Source organism: Juglans regia, chromosome 11 (genome assembly GCF_001411555.2).
Source record: "Juglans regia cultivar Chandler chromosome 11, Walnut 2.0, whole genome shotgun sequence".
Lineage (NCBI taxonomy): Eukaryota > Viridiplantae > Streptophyta > Magnoliopsida > Fagales > Juglandaceae > Juglans > Juglans regia.
In genome coordinates, this window is record NC_049911.1 from 34,960,156 (window position 1) to 34,981,427 (window position 21,272).

General features: G+C 34.5%; 2 protein-coding genes across 2 annotated transcripts; both read right to left on the bottom strand.

Annotated features, from left to right (window-relative positions):
* Nucleotides 1–9,659: 9,659 nt before the first annotated feature.
* LOC109009577 (COP9 signalosome complex subunit 5a-like) lies at nucleotides 9,660–12,624 on the bottom strand. Its single transcript, XM_018990099.2, has 6 exons — nucleotides 12,138–12,624; nucleotides 11,303–11,584; nucleotides 11,072–11,219; nucleotides 10,879–10,961; nucleotides 10,175–10,252; nucleotides 9,660–10,075 (listed from the first exon to the last, which is right to left on the bottom strand). The coding sequence occupies exons 1-6, from the start codon at nucleotides 12,564–12,566 to the stop codon at nucleotides 9,986–9,988; spliced, it is 1,110 nt and encodes a 369-aa protein (XP_018845644.1). The 5' UTR covers nucleotides 12,567–12,624; the 3' UTR covers nucleotides 9,660–9,985.
* Nucleotides 12,625–14,159: 1,535 nt separating this feature from the next.
* LOC109009578 (plasma membrane ATPase-like) lies at nucleotides 14,160–19,531 on the bottom strand. The gene is made up of 14 exons (XM_018990100.2): nucleotides 19,455–19,531; nucleotides 19,114–19,347; nucleotides 18,222–18,983; nucleotides 18,004–18,126; nucleotides 17,814–17,918; nucleotides 17,585–17,729; nucleotides 17,313–17,477; nucleotides 16,801–17,039; nucleotides 16,671–16,703; nucleotides 16,491–16,572; nucleotides 16,226–16,386; nucleotides 15,704–15,877; nucleotides 14,871–15,053; nucleotides 14,160–14,395 (listed from the first exon to the last, which is right to left on the bottom strand). Exons 2-14 carry the CDS (start codon nucleotides 19,315–19,317, stop codon nucleotides 14,297–14,299), a joined length of 2,475 nt encoding a protein of 824 aa, XP_018845645.2. The 5' UTR covers nucleotides 19,318–19,347; nucleotides 19,455–19,531; the 3' UTR covers nucleotides 14,160–14,296.
* Between the last annotated feature and the right edge of the window lie 1,741 nt (nucleotides 19,532–21,272).

Below are 21,272 nucleotides of genomic sequence, written 5' to 3' on the forward strand. Positions count from 1 at the left end.
TTTTCAAGGGCACTAAAATAAATTAATTATATTTAAAATTGGAAAAAAAGAAAAAGAAAAAGACAGAAGATAATAATAAAAGACTAATTTATTGACCATAAGTGTATATATGGAGGGTCCCATATGAAATACGAAAGTCAGTCCTCCCATCTTTAAAATCGGGCATAGAGAAAACTCATGATGTCATGATGATTATCGTATAGAAAATGAGTAGTCTAATATAGGCCGTTGGATTTGCTTCCTGAAAATGATCAGAAAGTAATTGCGTCCTAATTTGGTTGGAGTACTTTTAAATAATGTGAGACCAGTTGTGACCTAAAAGATAAGGCTTCGCCACAAGTGATCAGAAGGGAATCAGTACGCATTCATTACGGCTGGGGATAGTAACACATTTGATCACGACATTATAGATCGTTCCGAACATGAAAAGGTTTAAGTCAAAGTTGTACAGCGGAAGCGTTAATAAAATAGCATGACTATTCATAAGCTTTACACATCATAAATTATTTTATTTATTTATTTATTTATTTTATAAATTTTAATTTTTAATTTTTTAATTTTATTATTTTTAGAATAATTAAATTCTTCTACTCATCATCTATATACCATATATTTGATAAGAGAATAAAAAAAAAAAAAAAAATAATATGTAGTATATGAGACTTAAGAATAAAATTTTTCTAATAAAATTGATTTTTTTGCCAGGTGGCTTAACCCGACCTTCTAAATGTAGGTCAGTTTGAAATCTCCTCTCCTAACTCAAAAAAAAAAAAAAAGAGAATTGTTTTATCATTGATGTAAATATATCATGTGGATTTGAAAATTAAATAATTTTATAAAATAATAATGACAGTTTAAAGAAATGGTTACATATTTTCCTAATCTTCTTTTGAAAGCGTCTCTGATTTATCAAACCAATTAATCAATGTATAAAATATAAATGGGGGTTGATGATACTTTTTTATTTGCATGGCTTTGGAACTTGAATTTTGAATGGTAGTGGAGTGAGGTCTCATGATCTCATATCGCGGTCCTCAACAGGAAGACTTGAAAAGACTTGTACTCATCATCTTCAGAAGTTTAATGCATGCAGCAGCATCATCATCTAAATTTTGAACATAATATAATATAATGCATCAATTATTATTTATTTTTATATTTTATATTTATAATTTTTTTTATAAAATAAAATGTATAATAATAAATAATAACTGATGAGAATAATTTTTTAAATTCTAAATAATCATGAATAGGACAAAAGTAAGTAGTGGTTACAATAGAATGAAATTATCATTGATTTACATAAAGAGAATATTATTTATATTATTGTAATAAATATTATTATTCCCCACTTATCGATCAGTACGGGCCCTCCATAGTATATATACCTATCATGAAATTTATGACTAGGAATTAAGGATATGGTTCATTATTTTGGTTGATCCAAGAGTAATGTCTCCAGCCTACTCCAAATGACACGTCGATCCACTTGACCAAAACAGATCATCGAGTTGATCAGAAAAGATGCAGGGAAGAATATATAGTTAGGCAGCTAAAAAACGAATGCGCATGGACCTCCATTTTCATGGGCACCGCTGCTTTTAGTTTTCGTCTCAGTTAGTGTACGTGTGTATCTAATCAAGAAGAAGAAGATTCGATTCCTAGTAGTAGCAGCTGTGTTTGTGTATTAGGCTTGGGTTGTCTTCAGGCTGACAATTGAAAGAGACACGTCAAGAGAATTAAATAAGAGGTGATTTTTTAAAAAAAATCTACATAACTTTTTATTATTTATATAACCTTCATATATTATATTTTTTTTAATTTTTTTATCAAATATTTAATATATAAATAATGAATAGAAAAATTGAATTAATTTTAAAAAAATAAACTCAAAAAAATATTAAAATTTTTTTAAAAAATGATATATAGAGATTGAAAAGTTCATTTAAAATATAATTACGTAAAATATTATAAAAAATATTATGTATAAATTATTTTTCTTCTGTAAAAATTGCATATGATGTTTCAACGACAATGCCATAATACATAGCCAGGAACTTTTGTATATAAACAGCGAAAAGCACCCACTTGCAGGCTTATAATCTTTGAGTTGACGTGGAGTAGACAATCCACTTTGGCACTTTGCAAGTGGGTACAGCATATTTACTGATCTTTATGATTATTCCCATCACTTCCTCCACTCCCAGCAATCCCCCTGCCCTAACCCCTGTTTCCAAATATATATGTCGTATGTGAAAAAAATAAAAAATAAAAAAAGCTTTATGGTCTAAGTTGTAGTGTATGAGGAGCTTTTAAATTGAAGAAAATTGTTTATTTATAGATAGTTATTTTTTAATAAAATGACTATTTCATTTTCAGATCAAAATGAGTTTATTATCGTCACATGTAATTATTTTCATCATAAATAACTCGCTTATATACTATTTTTTTGTAGTGATTTTTCATAAAAGATCCGGCCAGTGATCTTAAATTAGTGTATGAAAATGAAAGAGTACTACTGATGATCTCCATATCCAAATAGGGGCCACATATTTATGTTTGGTCTTGACCTTGTAATGGGATCGGGATCCATGAATTAAATGATGTGCAACCTTGAGGCTTTTATTTGAAGAGTCTTCAATTTATAGGAAAGTGACTATATTAAAGTGTATATAGTTATAAGCTCTGGACTCAGTTTCAAGGTGACATGGAACCTGGTGTTTGATGAGTAAAAACTGGATACAAAAACTCACACTTCTTTATGCAAGCAAAATCTGCACTTTGCGTGTGAATTTGAGAGATCAAAGCTAGAATTCTTAGAGATATGTATGTAGTCACGGGAAAGCTTCGGGCATGGCTAATTAGGGGTGTCAAATCGTGTTAACGGATCGTGTTCGTATTATGTCAAAGCATGTATATTATATTATATGGATCAATCCAAATACACGATCCATTAAAATTATCGTGTCAAAATCTCAAATTATAATACAACCCATTAACATAACGGATCATATTGTGTCAATCCATCTTGACCCGTTAATGAATACTATGAAATAGGCTAGGCTAACACGATACGACACGACCGTTTTAACCCGTTTATGTAAATGGACTGAACAAACTCAAAACTAACCCGTTTGAACTGATTAAGTTTAACATAATTTTATATAAATGTTAAAATCACAATATTTATAAAAAAAAAATATAAAACTAACTACAAGTCTAAAATTACAATCTAAATAATAAAAATATCGAAAGTAAAATTTCAACAATTTTACTTGTAGATATAAGGGTATAATTGTAATTTTAACTTTCTTAATGGGTCATAACGAGTTGACCCATTATCAACCCGTTAAGCAACTGTGTCTTAACGGGTCAACTTGTTTTGACCTAAACCCGTTATTATCATATCGTGTTCATATTAGATTAACGGATCGTGTCACATATTACTACCTCTATAACCAAAGATATTTTTGGATCAAAAGGAGACAATTAGTAATACGAAGGATCATGAATTAATTGTAGTCAATAATGCAAAGAAGCGGTCATAGCACGCCAAGTTCATGAGTTGATTATTATACGAGTCTGATCAAAGTCCCTAAAAGTCGGAGCATAGGCTCTAGAAATGCTATTGGAGTAGCGTATTCTAACAGTCGAGTATTATGCCTCAACCACACAGAGAGAGAGAGAGAGAGAGAGAGAGAGAGAGAGAGAGAGAGACTACTGGTGAAGGGTTATTACTTATTCCATGTGAATTGTCTCAATTAATTAGAAAGTGACGTAGAAAATAGCCCAAACGAATGACAAGGAGCCAGCATTACCATTAATCTTTTGAACACCCTCATCTATTTTCTTTGTTATCCCACGAGAGAGGTTGGCTGGGTAGAAGACTCGTGGAGGGCATGATTACTGAGAAAGTCCACTCCATAATACCCACTAGAGTCTAGAGAGAGAGAGAGAGAGAGAGAGAGAGAAAAAAAGTAAGAAAATTTTAGTTAGGCTTTTTCCTCTTGGCCCTTTTATAGGCTGTGGAGTGTGGAATATTAATAATGATGGTGAAGGCCGGGAGATGAGGCGTCCTCCAAGAGGGATGAATGGCCTTCAAATATTTGGTATATTTTTATTCTCCATCAGCTCTTGACATATGAAATGTGGCTGTTTCCTAATTGATCACTGCAGTACTCTCTTCTGTGGCATCTCAAACTCAAAGTGATTTTCGTCTCCAAGCCAATGTATGAAAGAATAAAAACTCTTACGACTTTTTGCTTTCTTCGCATGTGGATGGCAACAACCCCCAAATGCCGTCCTTTCCCCTCTTTACTCCGTTCATTTATCAAAAAATTTACACAATTTTTTATTATTTACATAATCTCCACATACTACACTTTTTTTAATTTTTTTTATCAAATATTTAATAAATAAATAATGAATAGAAGAATTAAATTATTTTAAAAAAATAAACTAAAAAAAATTAAAAAAATAATGAAAAAATTTTAAAAAAATATGGTGTGTGGAGGTTGGAGAAGTTGTGTAACATTATTCTTCATTTATTTCTTCCCATCTTATTGGCTGTTGGCGATATCCTTTTTATAAGAGCACTCACAATTGATTTTTCATCTTATCCTTTAAAATACATTACAAAAACTTACTTTTTTTATTTTATATACTGACTTTTTATAATATACCATACATCAGCTTATCTATTTTTTTTTCATATTATTTAAATATTATACTTTTTAATTTTTTTTATTCATTTTAAATATTTTCTCTAACTACTAATAATATTCTCATATCTTTTGATATTTACAATATCTTCCTATATACAATGTCATATAATTATATTCTATTTTAAATTAATCCAAATTTATAAGCTAAACCAAAATATAAATTCATTCAAAATAAAAAGAAGTAATTATATAATAAAAATATACAAAGTCAATTCAATTTATGTCAATTTGTTCATGAACATTTAGTTGCATCAATTTAGTCCTCATACTTTCTTATAAAATAAAATGTTCCTCATAGTCTGTAAATCATGTCAATGTTACCCTTCCTATCAACTGGAGCACAGGATTTGCTAACATGGCTCATTAGTTGCCCTTTTCTTCCCATTACAGTTTTTTGGAGAGATTTTGTCATATTGACCCTGTTATCTTCATTGCCATGTTATATAAAAAGTATGCCATACGTCCCCAACGCAGCTAAATTAAATAATGTAATTTCTATAAATCGTATCAGTAATTTTCATGTTATTCGAAGATGGGAAGAGGTAGTCATTGTAGCTTTCTTTCTCTTTCTTTCTGTAAGAGGGTAGTGCAGAAATGAACTCCATATGATTGTGAATCCATCCTTCAAAAAAAAAAAAAAAAAAAAAAAAAGCATCATAGAACTCAATCAAACTCAATTAAAAAGATTGTGAAAAATACAAAACAGCAACACATGGGCATCAATGTGCACATAACCAGCAGAACACCATCATTGCAGAGTGTGAAATGATCAACTCTTAAAATGGATGATATCCTCCTAGGATATCAACCGTGGGGCCATAAATTATTAAACATATATTTATTTGAAAGTTTCAAACTAGACTAAAAAGAAAAAGAAAACTAAGCTTTCAGACCTTCTCAAGATATATTTATTTGATGAGTTCACAAAGGGATTGCCTTCAGACCAAGTAAGATTGTTCATCCTGGTTCTGGACCGAATATCCGGATAAACCCGATCCAAAACCCGAATTTTAAACTCGAGCTGAAAACATTCAAACCAAGTAAGACTGTTCATCCGAATTTCGGATCGGATATCTGGATATACCCGGCCCAGAACCTGGGTTTAACTTTTCCCGAATGCAATGGTCAGTCTTAAGACCAAGAAAATACCATTGCAGACCGCACATTGAAAATCATGTACTTGAAAATCATGTAATTTAACTTTTTCCGAATACATGAATAGGCCTAATTGTTCACAAATAATCTAGGCACATATTTTCAGAGAATTCAAAGCTTCGGGTGGGTACTAAAGAGTAAAGAAATAAGACCATGTCAGTTCATCCAAGTAAAGTATTTAAAGGATGAATTGACAAAAATAAACAGAGTAAACAGGACGTGAGCAAGAATTACATTTTGAGGAGGAACATATATAATACAACTTGATAGGCATGCCTGTATTCCTTGCAGATATGAATCTAATTTCTGGAAATATGAATCTTATAAAAAACCAGTGACAAAAAATGCACGCAAGAGACAGTTCTTGCAATTGGAATAGCCATCCTCTTGTAAAATGTGTGGTTTCTATCAAACCAAATTCTTTAAAAAATAGATATGTAATTAATTTTACACCAAAAACCAATATATAAACATCCATTCACCCTTATATTACATGCACTTTATTGCAACAACTGCTTCTCACTTTACTGTAAAATCTCTATCTTCTTGTTGAATACACAGAACTAGGATTTATTTTCAAAACCCTCTACATTAAACCCACCCCTCGAGTTTTACCTATAATGAAAACAAAAACGTTGCTTTTTCCCACACCAACAGAATCAAATCCAAACAAAACAAGACCCCAATACAACTCCTTTTCTCAAACCATTGGAGGGTTGTATTATGAGAAAGGGGGAAAGCAAGAAAAAAGAGCACTCTTGTACAAGTTAAAAAATGAGACGTGGACAAAGGTTTTTGGAAAATAAAAGGATGAAAACGGAGAGATCGATTAATCACTAGCTTTATTTGGAAAGTGTGATTTAAGTTATGAGAAAAAATATAACTTATATTTTTAGAATGAAATAAACGAAAGCCAACATGCAGGGTTTAACCATAAACTTGGAGCAACATGAGAGCACCTGATAACTTGTCCAAACAAAATCGAGTCCATATATGTCGTTCGTGGCTCACTCAAAACAACTGCAGGGATCAAACTCCAACTTCTCTGAAAAACAAAAATAGACATGTTGTGCAAGGACATGACCATTGAGAAGAAAAATGGTAAAACCTCCTGAACTCACTAAGTCCCATGCAAACTCCTACACCCATATTCTGAGAATAACAAATTTAAACTTTCATGCGTTTTGGAGAGAGTGAGAGATAGAGAGAGATTCCAAGAAATCCAACATATAGCTTTCCGTGAACAGGTATATTGATCAGCTTTTAATTTCGACTTCCAAGCGTAGAAGCTGTCAAAGTAATACAAGGGTAAATCCCAAGATCGAATTCACAGGGACAATGAGAATTTAGCAAACATTTCATTTTCGCAAGACCACATATTACCGTTTGGAGTGACACGAAAATTTAAAATAATCAGCAAAGAGAAATAAATTCCTAAACTCAACCACTAACAATATTAACACCTAAATGTGGATATTTACTAAGGGAGTGTAGAGTGAATTATGAGTGAAATTGTCGGGACGTTCAAGCATAAGCAAAGCTGAAAATAAAAGAGAATCTATTTTTCTAAAATTGCTAAGATTAAAGGGATTTAAAGAAATCGTATGGAAGTTGACTTAAACTTGTAAGAAACAATTAAACAAACACTTGGGATGCAATTTTCACCCACTAATTTGATGATGGATTTACTTCTCTTTTTATTTTCTCTCGACCATTTTCTCCTTCCTAGAAATCATAGTCGGATAATATAACAATGAACCACAATTTTATTTTAATAAAACTACTTGATAAATTATATGACAATCATAGAAAATGAAAGAAAATTATTAAAGTCATGTTACTTGTTCAAGTATCAATTGTGCCTTTACGTCAACAATTGATCTAAACCAAGAACAAAGAACTCTAATATTTTCTAGATGCACATTGAGATATAATCCATCAAGTTAATCATCAAAAGCACTAAATATTGAAGTAAATCTAATCCCAAATAGTCACGGGTTACTCATTGAATCCCAAGCTAAAAATCTAGCCTATCATCTCTAGATTAACAAAATGCTCAAGAAAATTAAAATCTAACATCATCATATACTGTTTCAAATGAAATTCACTGAATAAAAATATACTGTATCAATCAGAAATGCTGAAATTCAAAACCCAAAAACATACAAACTTGCAGAAAAATAAATTGAACTGGAAAAATAAAATTGAAGAGGAAGATGAACACTGTGCGAAAATAAAACTGAAGGAAGAAAAAAATGTGCGCAGAAAAAACTAAAAATAAAAACTGCCGAAAGAGACGTCGGCGCACGAATGAAAATTTTCGTTTTTATATCCCCTTGCGCACGCCTCAGCACGCGTTTCATCTCCCTGCAGTGCCGTTTCGTCTGCATCTACGTGCGTTTTGACGTGCTGAGCGTGCCCCTGCGTGCGTTTTGACGTGCTGAGCGTGCCCCTGCGTGCGTGCGTGCTGCGCGTTTCACTCTGCTGCATCTTCCGCATTTCACTTCGTCCAGCGCGTTTTGAGTTCAGCTCTCCTGCGTTTCACTTCGTCCGCATTTCCTGCTGCTGTGCGTTTTGACGTGCGGTTGCATTTCACGTCCGCAGCTGTGCGTTTTAATCTGCCCATGCATTTCACGTCCTTCGCCACTTGCGTTTTGAGCTCAGCTGCTGTGAGTGAATGGATCCATTTCATTTCATGTTGTTGTACCAGTTGGGTATTTCCAAAAATACCCATATAAATTAATATTTTTCTCATAATGTCCTGCAACACAAATATAATATGAGTAAAATTTTGGGATATTAATTTATGATGTGGTCTGGTTGCATTACAACTCTTTTCAAGTGTAAAATATCAAAATTTCATATTGAGTCAAGAATTAAAATTTACTACATAATTAAATGCTTCATTCACATTTTGATTAAACAATTCACTTACTTTAGCAGTTTAATCATGTAGTTTTTGACATTTTATCATATATGCTAAAGGAAAAAAAAAATTCTAATGTTTACCTCAACAATGAGAGCAAAACTCGAAGCAAAAGAAAATGGATGATCAACGTTGGAAGCAACGAGCGAAGTTGAGGAAGATGCAAGGCTTTGGTTCTGTATTTGGCGCCAAGCAATGAAGAAAGTGTGGGAACAAGAGAGAGAGAGGGGGTTTGAACTGAGAATAAAAGAAATCTGAATGAATGAGGAAAATATGAGAAATGAGAAATTAATTAAAAAAGTTTATAGCCATAAACAGGATCCTCCACATGTAGCTATGAAAATGTAAAATATTTTTAATATATGGAGTCCTCTTTTCATAGCATTTTTTTATATTTAAAAAAAAATCCACTTTTACAAGTTCCATTAGGAGTGCTCTAATTTATGGTTTTTCCCTCATCAAAATTTTTTCTAGGAATCTAGTTTTCCAAGAAACCATCGATTTCGAATTTGTCCCCTTTTTTCAATGAAAAATATTGGTTGCATAGACTTTATTGGGTCACGGGTTCCAAAGGGTATAACAATGCGCATTGAAGAACACTATTAGTTAGATGAACCCCAACCCAAGGGGCAGTCCAACTCTAAAATGACCTTCATCTTTTTCTTAATTTTACAATATTCGTGTCAATCGTTTCGGAATTTCTTCATTTGGTTGATGATAACAGACTAACAGTCACAATCCTAATACAACTAAAAGGACAAGGCCAACAACCCATGCCCTGCCCAAGTTAGAAATCCCCGACAATGATGAACCATATGCAGCTTGTCCCATAAATAATTATATATAAAAAAATGGCTCCCAACATGAAACTCCAGACATTGGAGACGGGCCACGTACAAAGGTAACCCGCTACTTTCATCTCTATGATTTTACTTTCTAAATAAAATAACCGTTTAAAGAGTCCCTGATAATGATTACCTTGTCAAGGAGTACCAAAATGTTGTATAAATATTTAAAAAAAAAAAAATCATGAGGTGCAAATAATTTACATTACATCAGCACAAAAAGTAATACAACTTCCAGAACTTCACGTCTTTTTAAAACTTAAGCTGGTCTCCAGGAAAATCAAGCATCAAGAAGGTAATGCATTCATCTTTTGCCTCACTAGCAGTATCCTAGATCAGGTTTCAATCATTGGCTCAGGGCCAGATGGCTCTGTTCGAGATCTGTTGGATTGCCTCACGGAGTTGAAAAGGATATCTTTGATAACCTGAGTTGAGGATAAAGATGCAATTTTTTAAGAACACATGATAAACTGTGCATCAAACAACTGCCAACTGTTTAACTTTGTGCACAAAAGAACAGTCACCTGTGACATTAGACCATGAACTTGTTCCACAGTTATCTTTGCACTATCACGAGTAATCTTAGCAAGTTGAGATTCTTCCTGCAATTAATACAGGAATTAGATTCAATATTATATGGAGAGATAGAGCAACACCAAGGTAGAGAAAGAGAGAGGTGTCGCAGGGGAGGGTAACACTGAGGTGATTGATGATCGCCAGCTTACAAAGCTGATAAAGATCTGTAATGTTCAGTAATATCTGCAGCTCTAAGGTTACACAATTATATTCTAAGAGGAACATATAGGTCTGCATCAAGGAGGACGTATACCTATCTTGAAATAACTTCAGGTCTGTTTCTTTCGTTGCCTTTTGGTGTTAAAAATTAAATAGGTTTAGGGATAGCGATTTTTTTCCATTATGAGACAAACAAGAAACAAACAACAAAGCTCGCTGTAGACTCATTTTGCACCCAACTAACTTAAAATATCTCAGTCACATACATCACTGGAATTGAAATAGAACACCTCCACCATTGAAAAAAAAATGCATGCCCTAGTTCAAAATTTTTCTTGTGGTTAATTAAAAGTATCCTAAAATGCTCCATTATTCTAGGCTAAGCACATATTTGAATGCCATTCAGCGTCTCATGACTATGGAAACAGAATGGATGCACATTTTTTAGTAAAAAAAAAAAATTAAAAATTTAAGGCAAAATAAGTAAATTGACCTCTTTCTTCCTCGGAGGGGGTGCTATTAGTGGTCCAAAGCGGGAGTGAGATAGTTGGTTCTCTGCCTGCTCTAGCTTTTCAGCTGCACGGTACAGACAACTCAATTTAATTTTTTTAATCTTCACAATTCCATGACAAGTAATTTGAAATAAAAAAGAAGCAGCCTGTATGGCACAAGAAGTAAGGAATTACCCAGATCTGAGATTTGTCCTGCAACGTAGTCTCCATTACCCAATAAAGGTGAAGATGAAAGAGTGTTCACCCAATACTTGTTCCATAGCAGATCCAAAAGGTGGCAATCAAGAGAAGACTTAAAATAAGTGATATCCAAAGCATAATACTGCAAAAACACATGCAAATGGAGTTAATAAAGTTGGTGGAGAGCATGTTTCTGCAAAGATCAAAAGACAATGAGACGTTAACCTGTTTACAATGTACACCAAAGTCTTCAATCTTATTCAGTGGGATAGTCTGATACTCAGAGACAGGCTCATCTGGAGGCTTATATCCTTCTGGGTATGTCCTGAATGCTCCAATCTCAACTTTTCCAGCAGAAACAGTCCTTGTTGGATCTATAACAACTGCCAGAAAAGGCTCCTGAAATTGCTGGTTTAGCATTTGTGTTGAAACATCAATTCCCGAAAGCCAGCATCCATAGCCAGGATGAGAATGGTACCACCCAATCGCATTCTCCAATCGCCCTGCCTGCAGCATCAACATATACTGTAAGCGAACTAAATCCATGAAATAGTACAAATACTACCTGGGTCGTGATAAAGACTTTTTCAGAGATACAATTTGCTTAGATTAATGTTTCGAGGGTGAACAATTTAGAGATAAAACATTCAGTCAATACAAGCATAAACCATGTAATGGTAGTAAATCAGAACAAAACAAAATCTCGACAGATATAATGTAGAGAACAGTCATTGACTTGGGAGTCAGCAAAAAAATTAAGTTTCCACGTGCAAGGTAGTCGTCACTCGATCAGGTTTTTCAAATCCTTTTATGGCACATAACTGCACACGCACGCCAAAACTGCATCTCCTATAGCTACTCATCAACCCAACAAAAGGCCTAATTAATTTAAAAAACAACGTAAAAATTAAAAATTTACAGAGGATGCTAAGGTTTCTCATTAATCAGCCTAATTATTGAAAATGCAACATTATTAAATTCACGAAAACGATCCCTAGAATTATTGTCAGAACAGCTAGGGTTTCTGATTCATCGGGAAAAGAAAGAAGGGAAAAAATACCTGCTTGTTTGTCTGGGAATAATCGACCATATACTCGTAGGCATCTGCCTGCGCATTAACCCTAGTCTCGGTGCCTTCGACGGGCAAGGCAAAGGCGTCCATAACAATAATGGCATCGCCGTCGGTCTTTCCCTGCATGAGCCCCATGACCTCGATGGTCCCACCGGAGCGAGCGTGGACCACCATCTTCAGCAGCGCCAGGGCAGAGATCTTCACACGCTTGAAGTAGTGGGGGTCGTTCGCCCACGGCTTCTCCTGCTGGAACTTGCCCTGGGCGACATCGTCGTAGTAGAAAATTGCGTCGGAGGCTGGGTCCGGGTTGGTCGTCGGAGTGTCCATTGGGATAATGTTGTTTTCGAGCTCCCAGGTCTTTTGCGCCATGCCTATTAGGGATGAAGAAGCAGAAGAGGAGGAAGGGAAGGATTCCATGGAGATTTTGCTGTGCTCTCTAGTCTCTACTACGAATCTGAATGATACGAACTAGAGCGTGCGACACGAAAACACAGCATGTTATATGGGCTTACAAAAGTGGGCTCAGGCTCTTTCTCAAAGGCCTGATATGGTCATTACACACGATGGTTATCAAGCCTATTGATGTAGACCCATGTATTCTTATTTATGGGCCATTCTCAAAACTTTAATCTCCAACCCCGGGCCCGAATGAAACCAATCTACTTGTGAAAATACAAAATTGTCCACATGAGATTTATTATGCATCAGTCGTTATTCACTCTTATATTTCATATTTATAATTTTTTTATAAAGTATGAGAATTTTTTTTATAGGATATAGAGGTATTTTTCATAAAATATAAGATATAGAATAGTAAATAGTGACTGATGAAAAAAAAATTTCTATCCACGTGTGGATCTCAGAAAACTAAAATTCATAAATCTTATTTAAAGTTAGTTAAGGTAATTTTTGTTTAACTGCAGCTTTTCAAAAGCTTTTAATTTTTTTAAAAAAAAATAGACTTTAAGCATTTTTTAAGCGCATAAATTTTTTTTATAAATTTATTAAACATGTAATTTTTTATTTTTTAAACTTTCAAACTCATACTCAAAGAGATTAAAATCCAAGGAGAATGTTCATCTTCAATCTTCATCAACCCGGAGATAAACTTTTCCCTTGGTGGAGATCATATTCACTCTGGTACCGTATTAGGTAAACTTGAAGGGGAAATATGAATCACTTTAAGCTTTGTTGATTTACTATGTAATGATTTTGTTGAAAAAGATCGAAGCCACAATATTTTTTTCACTCAAGATTGGATCTCTCTACCTGGTGTTCTGCTTCTGGCTTTAGTGGTATTCATGTTTAGCATATGCATGCTTTGACCGAAATCTTTGGAGATGATTCCGTACTACAATTCAGTGGATGAACTTTAGGGCACCATTGGGGAAATGCACCCGGTGTCGTAGCTAATCGAGTAGCTCTAGAAGCATGTGTACAAGCTCGTAATGATGGACATGATCTTGCTCGTGAGAGTAATGAAATTATTCGTGAGGCTAGTAAATGGATTCATGAGCTAGCGGAAATATGGAAGGAGATCAAATTTGAATACCCAACAATAGATACTTTGTAATCTAGATTCTAGTGTAATCTAGTAATTACCGCTCGTTCTCTTAATTGAATTGTAATTAAACTTGTTTTTTTTTTTTCTTTTTTTTTTCAGGCACTAGAGCGCGGAAGATGAGCTCCATTCTAAAAGAAAACGAGATTTAACTTCAATAGGATATGGTATAATGACAATCAGCCATCGTTTCTACATAACAAAGCAACAGGCGATGCCATGAAAAAAAGGGCACTCCAATTTGCTATAATATATATGGATGGTGCTACGTCCACCGCTCGGGAGTTGGGAGCTACCGTTAGGTATAATTGATTTTTTTTAACATATATTTTTTAACACTTTTAAATATTTAAAAAAAAAATCACAATATTATTTAAAAATACTTTATTAATCACTAAGTAAAAAACTAAAAAATAAAAAATAAAAAATCACAACGTAGAATAGAGTGGTGAGAGTAGCATTTTCCAATAATTATATGTTTGACATGAAAAATCAGACTGGAAGATTAAACAACGTATCATCAAATATGTGATTGTTCTTACAGGGGATTGGAAATTACAAAAAACACAAATTCTGACATATCCTCTTACGAATCTGTGTTGGAAATAGATATTATATTTGAGATAGAACCGTGGATGTCAAAACAAGGTGGTGTAGAACTCTCTTCTTGTGATGAATCTTGTCCCTGTAAAAGAGCGACAAAACTACATTTAACGATCGATTTTCATTGACTGAAATGAAATGTAACGCCTTTTATTCCCAAAATTATTCCATCAAAATTTCAAAACAAAGTCGTCCCAAGAAAATTTTGCATACCAACCCTTTCAAAGATTACAAAGAACCCTGTTTGTTGCTGGGAGTAAAGAACACAATCGAAGTGTTTTTTAAGTATATTTCAAGAAAATTATCCTTCCAGATTTCTTTCTTCAAGTAATTATAATCTCAAATTCTGAAAATGATCTGTTGTATCCTATGCTATTTCCAATATTACCCCCATCTCCAGTTTTTCTGCTTTTAATGCTTTTAGTTATATGACACAAAAAAAGCATAAAAAATAATGAAATCAAAGCCAAGATAGATAGTTCTTTCTAGTAGTAAAATGCCTATCATCTAGAAATATATATATATATATATATATATAATTTTGTACAAAAGCATACCTCCATTCCTGGACGCTTATGCACAACCTTCCCACCCAGAAAGTAGCAGATTGCAAAATTGAGGTGGTCAATTGCCAGAAATGTTACAGCACTATAAAGCCAGATTACACCTGCCCAACCCCATCCAATTCCTCTCATCTGTGCAAAATCCCAGTTTGCATAGACAGCCACGAGAGTTGCTATCTGTCAAGCGTCAAACAGAAAGTGAAACCATTCGCTTAGAAACGTCTAAAGCAGCAACATACCAAATGAAATGATAGCCTAACCCAGTGTCTTCAATCCCACAAAAATAAATTAGTGGATTGAAACCATATATAGATGGAAGGTGAATCCAGTTGACTCCAAATATTGGTAATGTCGCATAATCATAGATTCACCGTGAATCCATCCGCTTTGTTCTTGGCATTTCTACTTCAAAATTGACTAATCAAATCACCATGATAGTATAATACCACCCAAAAATCTTGCTGTTTAATGATAGGCTGGCAAGCCTTGGACAAAATTTTCTAGGACAAGCCTAAACAGCGACACATTATTCATAAGATTGCGGAGCTATGTTTTCATCAAAATGTTGAATCAGGTAATTTACCAAAGATAAAATGTTGAAATTTTGTGAAATCTCAAATTCTGGAAAAAATATGTTAGCATTCCTCACCATAACCCAAAGCCCTGCAGCCATTTTGTCTGTTTTGAATTCTGTCTGAATTCTTCTTTTAGTCTCTAACCACATTCTGATTCAATCTTTAAAGCTAAACTATCATGTTTAACAAGGAAAGTTTCATTCGGAACTAAAAAATATAGAGCGAGGTGCCTCTTCTTAGATGAAATCCTACCAGCTGATCAAGGGCAAAAGCAATGATCGAGAGAGGTCCAGGTCGTCCAATGAAGATCCAGCTGCAAGGCCTTGGGATGAAAATAAGGGCCTGGTTTATAATACTGACTTGCAGGTACAAGGCTGCCATCATTTCAAATTCGTGAGCATTCAATGGCTTCACACCAAATCTTTCCTGCATTACAAAAATTGTTAAATAGAAAATATCTAAATAAATAGTACCCCAAACTAGTGACAGAGCCATGATTGGATTTAAGAGGGGGTTGAAAACTTAAAAAATTATTTAACCAGATTTCCCATTGAGTTTAAGTACATCCTCAACACAAAACTAATATAAGAAAGAAGGGTAAGTAGATTTGCATAAATAGAATTCTAGGGACACTTTCAACTTCAATGAATTGTGGTATTGTTTGTTGATTGATATGAGTAATTTCTCCAACTTTTCTTAAGTTCCATCTCGTTCTACCACTGCCCAAACTACTATCATGATTGATTAACAAGAGAAACAAGCATATATAATTACCGTGAAAAAATCAGTCTCATACATAGCCCAAAAGAATATCACTGTCGTTAGCACCAAGCAACCTCCAAGCATGATTCCAGAAACAAAAATTTCTCTCAGCTTCAAGCGGTCTGGGTGTGGAGATGCCATCACCCGGTCCTTTGATATTGTCGTGATTGTACCTAGTGTATGGTAATGCAAAAAACCAGAATCATTGTCATGATATGTTAGTCATGGTAAAATGTATGAAGAGAGAGATTCACAAGGACATAAAAATATGTCTCACCATCATTTAGGATGGCCATAATTAGAACTATGAAAGGTGCAAAGTCAAATTTCCACATGAGAGCAATAAGCATGAAGGCAAACTGCCAGATTGAGAAAAATTAAAATAGAGATATCATAACCCAATGGAACCTCTAAATTCAGCATAAACATCTCCAACTTAAATTATCGGTTTACTTACCACCTTATGAATAGTGGTTGAAACTACATAAATCTGCAAGAGAGTAAACAAGACAAGACAGAGCTTAGACACCTCTTGATATAACTAAATGTTAACCCTCATCAATCAAAGAAGATGAATGTTTGCTAACAGTGTAACTCTTCATCCTTTGGAGAATAATCCTGCTGGTCAGCACAGCACTTATAATAACACTCAAACCAGGTTCAGTGAGAAGAATGTCCGAAGCACTTTTAGCAGCATCACTAGCTTCAACAACAGCAATTCCAATATCTGCTTTCTTTAAAGCAAGGGCATCGTTGACACCATCTCCTGTCATTCCACAGATGTGTTTCCTCTCTTGCAGCTTCTTCACAATTTCATATTTGTGTTCTACCAATTTCAAAGGAAAGTTAACAAAGAAGACATACCCTTGAATCTTAAGGATTACATTGTTCATTAATATACATCATTCATTACTTTGTCAGGGACATAAGAATTTGATGTTGGAAAAACAGTGATGTTCATGAAGAAGACGAGGAATTTAGGTTGCAGCATGCAACAAGGGATGCTTATAAATTAATTTGAAAAGAATTATAAGTGGATCATATGATAAGAATAATATAGTATTATAATATAAACACGTGTGCGCGCGCGCACATATACCTGAAGAAACTTCAGCAAATCCATCAGCCTTCTCAATCAACTCATCTAGGGGGAGGGCTGCAATTGAAGCAACATTTACTTGGCCAAATAATAAAGAAAAGGGGTACATGTTTGCTCCCATTCCAAGCCTCCGACCTGTTTCCTTGGCAATGGCTAACTGGTTCCCTGTAAATTGAGACAAAAGTTTATAAATCTTACGCAAATGAAAGAAAAGAAAAACTTCAAAAAAATCATGCAAGGATTAAGGGAACTGGTGCTTGAATGAGATTTACCCGTGATCATTTTGATATTTAAACCAAGGTTAAGCGCTCTTTTGATGGTGTCTGCACTCTCAGGCCTAAGGGGATCAAACAGAGGCAGCAAACCAACAAACTGCCACGGGTCCCCAAGGCTATCTTTTGTTCTATCTGGTATTTCCTGCAGACAAATCGTGAAGGCAACAAGCAAATTAGGTATTGAACCAACTCAGCATCAGATGTACATAAATGCTTCAATTGTAACCTGTCTTGCAACAGCAAAAGATTGAAGTCCACTTTCAGCGAACTTATCAATCAATGCACGAACCCTTTTCCTAACATCCTCCTCAGAGTTGCAAAGGGCTAATATCTGTTTTAAAGAGATTAAGCACATTAATTACTAAATAGTATAAAATTGTTTGCTCCATAGGACAAAATAGGAAAGACAAGGTTACCTGCTCAGGAGCACCTTTACTAGCACGATGCCAGTTTCCATTTTCATCAACGTAGGTCAGTTCGGTCCTCTTATTTACAGGGTTGAATGGAAGGAAATGAACCTCTCTGATACCAGCTCTTGCCTACCCAATTATAAACAGCATAATGGTGCAGCATGATTATCTTAGGTGAATCAAAATAATCAATAATAATGTGGGAAAGAACTCCAAAATCGTACCTCATTTGGATCTGCAAGCATTCCTACCATAGCGGCATCAACGGAATCTTGATTTTCAGTCCTACAAGCCCTTGCTGCCATAAGGATAACATGCTCTTTCTCCACACCCTCTGCAAACACTTCAATCAATTTTCTATCAACGATCAACTTATTGAGAGTTAGAGTCCCAGTTTTGTCACTGCAGAGAACATCCATGCCTGCCATTTCCTCAATGGCAGTCATTCTCTTTGTGATGGCACCTTGCTGAGAGAGCCTGCGGGAACCAACAGCCATCGTGATAGAATAAACAGTAGGCATGGTAATTGGAATTCCCCCGATCAAGAGAACCAGCAGATTTTCAATTCCAGCCCTATAAGTGCGATGATGTATTGGGTAGAAGACTATAATCTCAATGATAATCCCGATAGCAACCAAACAAATACAGAAATTACCAATTGTAGATATAGTCTTCTGGAAGTTCCCAGCTTGATTGGTGGTGTCCACCAAATGGGCAGCTCTACCGAAAGAGGTGTGGACTCCTGTGGCAATCACGACTGCTTCTATTTCACCCTTTTCACATGTTGAGCCAGAAAATACTTCATCTGAGGGGTTCTTGGTGACAGCAAGGGATTCTCCAGTTAGAGCAGATTCATCAATTTTAAGTGGATCTCCTTCAAGAAGACGAACGTCAGCAGCGATGACATCTCCCCGTTTAATGCTGATAATGTCTCCTGGCACCAAGATTGCAGCATCTTGTTCGCTCCATCCACCATCTCTCAGAACCTGCATTTTGTCACCTCAAGTCTCAAGTGAGTAGAAGAAAAGGTTCAAATAAAATCAAAATGTTAGAGAAGGAGAATAATAGCATCACCAACTTTCACGCATACGAGGTTTGTAAAAATGTGTTTTTCACCTTAGTCTTGAGAGCAAGACCAGCCAAATGTCGTGCAGTTGCAGCTGCATCGTTTTCTCCATTAAATCTGATTGTGGAGTTGATCAGCAACAGGAAAACGATACCGACAAAAACCTCCCAATCCGGGGCCTTTCCGCCACCATTTCCCAACACAATAGCCACGACGGCAACAGCTTCCATGACCCAAGATAAGGGTTCCCACATGAAACCCAAAATCTTGAGAATTTTGCTTCCCTGTAGCAAAACAGGAAACCATTAATATTGCATGTCAGAACAAAAGAAAATTACAAGACAACAAAAATGCGGGCGGAGGTTAAAAGGTTTAATTTGCAATGGCCGACCTTCTTTTTTTCTATTTTGTTTGGTCCAAAAACTTGAATCCTGTAGGCTCCTTCCTCTGACGTTAGACCTTCCCTTGTGCATTTCAACTGCCCAAACACTTCCTCTATTGGAATCCGTTTCTGTTAACCAACATAAATTCAGCGTTAAATATTGTTCATGATAAATGGATGATCTCCTTTTGATCACCCTCGTCAATTAGAGGCTTCGTTGTCGAGTGTCATCAAATATTATTTATTACTTTGTTTTGAGCTTGTCATTTGTTACAAATTATATCGTAAAAAATTCTAGACATAACTCTCACATTCTGTATACCTATTTAAAAATATGTCATTTTATTTTTTTACTCACGTAATGAAAATGATTCCAGACTTATTTATAAGTAAAATAGGATAAAAAGGTAACAAGATATGTTTTTAAGTAAGTATACAGGATGTGAACCTTATGGGTAGCATGGCTGTTATATTGTAAAAAACTTGTTTTCTGACTTTTCCAACAACAACATATCATTTAATTGGAAAAATACTTTCTCCACACACAAATATAAATTTACAACATGACATATCAAATGAAGTCACATCAATTTATGAATATGCTTTTATAGAATGTCTTTATGACTGTAACACTAATCACCACGGTCTATCGCGTCAATTGACACAAAAGATTAATATTCATGCATCTATTGTCTTCTCTTATAACTGTAATCGATATACACATAATTAATATACACATGACAAATTTGTAAGAAGTATAACTCTATTTATTATTTTGGAGATCATGAAACAAGTTAATTTGTAACAGAATCAATAATTATTTAATTGTTGTAAATATTGAGGTAGAAAAATGTGAATCAACCTTAAGTTTTCCTGCAATATTATTATTGACGTGAAAAATCAAATACTGTAACTTAAGTGAAGTGTTATAAATATTCATATCATATGCTCATACCCTTTTTATCTGTCTTGACGAAATGTCTGCCCAAGTCAACTGAAAGATTCTATAAAAAAGCTCACAATAACGCTCTAGCTAGCTTGTTAAATCTTAAAAGAATTTACGTCGGTTGGAAAAATCATTTTATATTTCCTAAATAAATGGAAGATAGATCTCGTTTATTCACTTTTTTATTGATCAGATATATATACTTAATATTTTTTTTCTAAATATAAATCCCAAAGCTTATACAATTTAGAATAAGGAGTTCTATTTTACGTAAAAAAACTCTCTCCATGTTCATATTGAAAAAAAAAAAAAAAAAAACTCCTTCAATCTACTTCGTAAAATATACTGAACGTTTTTAGAATATTAAACATGATCTGGCTAACCGGTGAAAAATTTTGGGTTTTTTGTGTTCTAGACTCTACGTACATGTACATAGATAGCATTCTATTAATTTCCACGATCATCATATGTAAATGCTCTAACAACAAGGTGGTGGCATTGAAGACGACCATGCAGTCGCGGTTTTTGTTTTGGGGGGAGTACTTTTTGATAGAATCGGGATTCATTCATCAACATGAAGTACAGCTAGTTAGCATGAGTACTCTGCAAGTAGAATCAAATTTCATGGTTTTATATATAGTTGGCATAACATGATGATCGATGCAGTAATACTGATGATCACTTGCATGATATGCAGAGGTGATTGATAGTTGACTAACGTACGTACACATGCAATGGTACGTACGTAGCATTTCAGACTTCTTTTGGCACCTGTTTTTCATGTTTTTGCTTTTTCTTTTTTGGAGGGATAAGATATATCCACAAAAAGTTTTCCTTTCCCCAAATTTCTCGGGAACCAAACAGATACAATGTAGAGAGAG